At 43.7% G+C, this 4,713-nt stretch overlaps 1 protein-coding gene across 1 annotated transcript; it reads left to right on the top strand.

Moving 5' to 3' along the window:
• The first annotated feature begins 3,153 nt into the window (after positions 1 to 3,153).
• On the top strand, positions 3,154 to 4,101 carry LOC128833098 (olfactory receptor 52N2-like). The gene has a single exon (XM_054021017.1). The coding sequence runs from the start codon at positions 3,154 to 3,156 to the stop codon at positions 4,099 to 4,101; it is 948 nt and encodes a 315-aa protein (XP_053876992.1).
• The last annotated feature ends 612 nt before the right edge of the window (positions 4,102 to 4,713 follow it).

The following is a 4,713-nucleotide window of genomic DNA, read 5'->3' as shown; positions in this document are numbered from 1 at the left end:
AACATGGGCAAGACATCTTCTCTCCTAGCTTCATTTGAGACGTCAGTTGAACGGTTATGCCTGAAATTTTCAAAACACAATTCAGACAGAAGCAGACAGCCAGCATTGCAAATTTAAGTTCACATGGTTAAAGTTTGCAAACATATAAACAACTGAAAATGAGGTCTCCTAATTGAAGGTGCAAGACAGATTTAACGAAGGGTGCCCCCAGAACCACCTACAATGGCCGATCCATTTGTGAATCCTATTCAGCTAAGCTGTTTTCTCAAAAAAATGTCAGTGGCAAGGAGTACAACAGGCCAAATATGAAGCATTTTGACAATTTTCTTTTCTCAGTGTTATATGGTCAGATTTTCAATGTAATTGAATGTTCCCTTGTTTGTGCGTTGTGAAACAGAGTAAATACAAATGCCGGATCTTCTTTCTTTGTTGATAGATTCATATGATTTAAGGTCAGAAGGAACCATTTTATCATCCAGCCTGACATCCTGTATAACACAGGCCATTCAATTTTACCCAGCTACCCCTGATTCGAGCTTCATAACTTATGTGTGACTAAGACCTGTTCCACTCTAGGATTTTACATTATAGAATCATAGAGCTATGGGGTTAGAAAGGAATGCAAGCGTCAGCTAGACTGATCCCCTGCCCAGATGCAGGATGTGTTGTATCTAAACCAGCCCAGAAAATTGGGTGTCCTGCCACCTTTGGCTTCCACAGCCTCTCAAGGCATCTGGTCCATTCTCCTCCTGTTACAGTTAGGAAGTTTTTTCTCAGATATAATCTAAATCTGCTATGCTGGAGTTTGAACCCACTGCCTGTTGTCCTGTGCTCTGCTGCAAGGGAGAATAACTTTCCTCCATCTTTCTTAGCGCAGCCTTTCAAGTATCTGAAGATCGCTCCCATCTCCCGCTCAGTCTCCTCTTTTCCAAACAAAATACTTATGGTTGGTTCGGCCCTTGCTCATATGGCTTGCCTTCTATCCTTTTGATCATCGTTGTCGCTTGCCAATCTGCCAATCTTTGGGTCATCTGTAAATTTTATCTGCAGTGATTCTGCATTTGCTTCGAGATCATTGATGAATATACTGAACTGCTTTCTGAGATCTATCAATTAGTCAGTTTTTAGTCCACTTTACATGTGCTCTACTGATATTGTATAGTGTGCATTTTTTTATCTTATTTTTTCCCCTACTAAAAGAAATGCCTCACAGAAATCAAGCTCTATTGCATCTGCTTCGTTCCCTTGATCAATCAAAAGTGTACTCTCATTTAAGGATGAAATTGGGTTGATTTGAGAAGACGTGTTTTCCATAAACCACGTTGTTGACCGGCATTAATTATAATCCTTTGATTTTTTTTTAACTAATCCTAGAACAGCTTTTCCATTCTTTCTTAATTTTGTAAAATATTTTTTTTTAAACTTTCCCCTTTTTACTGAATACTTTACGTTTAACACAGAACTGCCCTGTTTCCCCACTCCACCCTTTTTTTCCCTTTTGTATCTCCAGCTGCCTTACTGTGTACTTCTGGTTCCGAGTGAGATGTGCACATGATCAGTCAGTTCACAACTCTGGTGATTGAAAGTCTAAGATTCAATTGTAGATGCTCTTTATCGCCATGTTTGACTGTTAATGAACTGGGAACTATTTCTTCACCTCATGTGATATGAGTACCTTATACTGCTTCTTTCCAAATGCAGAACTCAACTATTTGTTGATCACGTCTCCCTTTCCTGCAACATTAACAAACTTTGTTTCTCCCTCAAAGAGTTGGCCTAAACCTTTCCTAGGATTTCTTTTTTTCTTAATATTCTTTAATAACCTCCTTTTTGTGATCCTTAAACCTGCAAAGCATGGATTTTTCCAAGATGTTTTTAGCATCCCTTATTAATTTTCATAAATTCCAATTTGTATTATTTTCTCTCTCTATTTTCCCTTTTCCTCATTTGTTATATATTGCTTCCCATCCTGTCCCTCCCCAATTGCTGCCTTCACTTTATCGGTAAACCGGGTTTTTGTCCAAAGTTCTCTACTTCCTTGATAGTGGAATAGTGGCCTTTTGTCAGTCTAATAAACTCTTCTTCAAGAACTCCCAATTTTCATTCTCATTTTTTCTCTTCAATTTTTTCCTCCCAATCAGTTTATTGCTATTTTGCATCTCCTTTGGGAATATTAGCCCTTTTGAAACACTAAGTGTCTATAGATGTTACTGGTTGGGAACTGTTCTGTGTTTGTCCATTTGAATGTAATCAGTTCTTTCTTCATTTGGCTCTCTTCTATCATATACCCCCTTCTTTGTTTCTTCTCTAAACTAAACAGTCCCAGACTTTTCAGTCTGTCCGCATATGGCAGCCTCCTCCTTTCTCATAGCATGTCTCAGAAATCCCCTTTCTATCTACTATATCCTTCATAGAGACTGAGTGTCCACAACTGAGCACGTGTCCAGAGCAGGTTATTCTTCATCCCATTGCTTAGGCATACAAACGTTGTCTTTGTTTTCACCATGGCTGTGAATGAGTAACTGTTTTCATGGAGCTCCTATCAATGACTCCCAGGTCTTTTCCCTGAGTTTGGTTCTAGTTGGGTTTGTTTGGGGTTTTGTTTGTTGGGTTTTCTTTCTAGTTGCGTTTTTTTCTAGTTTCTTCCCTCTGGTACATGTTTTGTCAAAGCTTTGTTTCTTTTCCACTCTTAGATTTTGAACAATAGGGTGAATGGGGAACGCCCTGCAGAATGGACTCTCTAGACTGGGTTTCATTGTATTAAGGAACAATGATGAATAGCAAGTATCCACACTCATGTTTCCCACTGCTGCCTATTAAGGTTTCCCATACCAAGATATGTAGGAATTCTTGATGTACGGAACACCATAAAATATGGAATTGGCATTAGTATGGTCAGTTGTTCATAATTTATTTCTCTCAATAGTGAAAATGTCATTTTTCTATGTGTGAAGAGTGAAAAATCTGCTTCACCCTTGAGAACAGCTTCCAGTAGTGTATGTAGTGTAGCATATTAACATTGTCTCTCCATCTAGGTATTTGTACTGCGACCATAACCCTAGGCCCTTGGCACATACAGGAAGTCAGGGGAACATACGGTACATGCAGGAGACACCGTTCTGCCTCACAGTTGGACACCATCTCCCCTACTCCATGCGAGATTCCAACACAACCGACTTCACCAACCCCTCCACCTTCATCCTGCTGGGCATTCCTGGCCTGGAGGCAGCCCATGTCTGGCTCTCCATCCCCTTCTGCACCATGTATGTCACAGCCATCTTGGGGAACTTGACCATCGTGTTTGTTGTGAAGAGGGAGCCGACGCTCCGTGCCCCCATGTACTATTTCATCTGCATGCTGGCCATCACGGACCTGGTCCTTTCTACATCCATGCTGCCCAAAATGCTGAGCATCTTCTGGTTTAATTCCAGGGAGATCGATTTCAGTGCCTGTCTCACCCAGATGTACTTTATTCGCTGCTTCTCAGTGGTGGAGTCTGGGATTCTCGTGGCCATGGCTTTGGATCGCTATGTGGCCATCTTCAATCCCCTGAGATATTCCACCACCCTGGCAAACCCCATGGTGGCCAAGATTGGCCTGGCTGTGGTGTTGTGCAGTGGCATGCTCATACTACCGTATCCCCTCCTGACGAGGGAATGGCCATATTGCAAAAGCAACATCATCCCTGACACACACTGCACGCACATAACTGTGGTGAAGCAAGCTTGTGCCGATACCCACATCAGTAGTTACTATAGCCTCTTTGTGCTATTCTGTGTGAAGGGTCTGGATATGGTTTTAATTGCTGTGTCCTATATCCAGGTCCTCAGGGCCATCTTCAGTCTTCCCACAAGGGATGCCGATCTCAAGACTTTTGGGACCTGCAGCTCCCATCTCTGTTCCATCTTAGTCTTTTACATCCCAGGTCTCTTCTCCTCCCTCACGTACCGGTTTGGCCAGAATGTGCCCCTGCATTTCCGTGTTCTCATTGGCAACGTGAACCTCCTGGTGCCCCCCACGCTAAACCCCATCATCTACGGTGTGAGGACCAAACAGATCCGGGACAGGCTGCTCCGGTTCTTTAGTGATAAAGACATCTGAATTTTTCTCCTGGCGCTCTAGCTGTCAGACCGACCTGCATTCAGAGCTGGCTGGTGAGATGGTGCTGGGCCCTCTTCCCTGAATCACTTACTACACAGTCAAAAGGTGACATTGAATCCTTTCCTGGCCTTACTGCACTGTGTCAATCTTACAGACTGGGGAATAGGTCTGTGTACAGCTCATTAACAAAGGGTTTCCACCTTTCTAATTGATTTTAACTGGACCCTGGAGGGCCCGTGCCTGGCCATGCCTATTCCCCCAAGACCCTGCCCCCTTTTATTTCTTCCAGCAAGGCCCTGCCTCGGTTCTGCATTTTCCTCCAAAGTTCACCTTTGTTGCTCACTGCTCTTCTCCCCATCCCCACTCACTCACTGGATCATCTCCACCTCCCTCCCTCCAGCCCCCAGCTGAGTTCCCTCTGCTCCGGGTCTGGGACAGGAGCTGCTGCAGCCTGACAAGTAGCCTGCAGTGTATGCAGCACTGGGGCCAATAGGACAATCAGGAGCAGAGCGGGAATCCAGGAAGACCTATAAAAGCAACTGAGGGTTGGGTGCAGGGTTGGGTGGGAGGTGAGCAAGCCTGAGCATCATACAGCTTGTGGGCCCTAAATCT

Source organism: Malaclemys terrapin, chromosome 1 (genome assembly GCF_027887155.1).
Source record: "Malaclemys terrapin pileata isolate rMalTer1 chromosome 1, rMalTer1.hap1, whole genome shotgun sequence".
Taxonomy (NCBI): Eukaryota; Metazoa; Chordata; order Testudines; family Emydidae; genus Malaclemys; species Malaclemys terrapin.
The sequence above is the reverse complement of the archived record's forward strand: the minus strand, read 5'-3'. Positions and strand labels throughout refer to the sequence as shown.

Excerpts from the sequence above, each read along its gene's own strand:
- LOC128833098 (XM_054021017.1), top strand. The coding sequence starts at position 3,154 with ATGCGAGATTCCAACACAACCGACTTCACCAACCCCTCCACCTTCATC.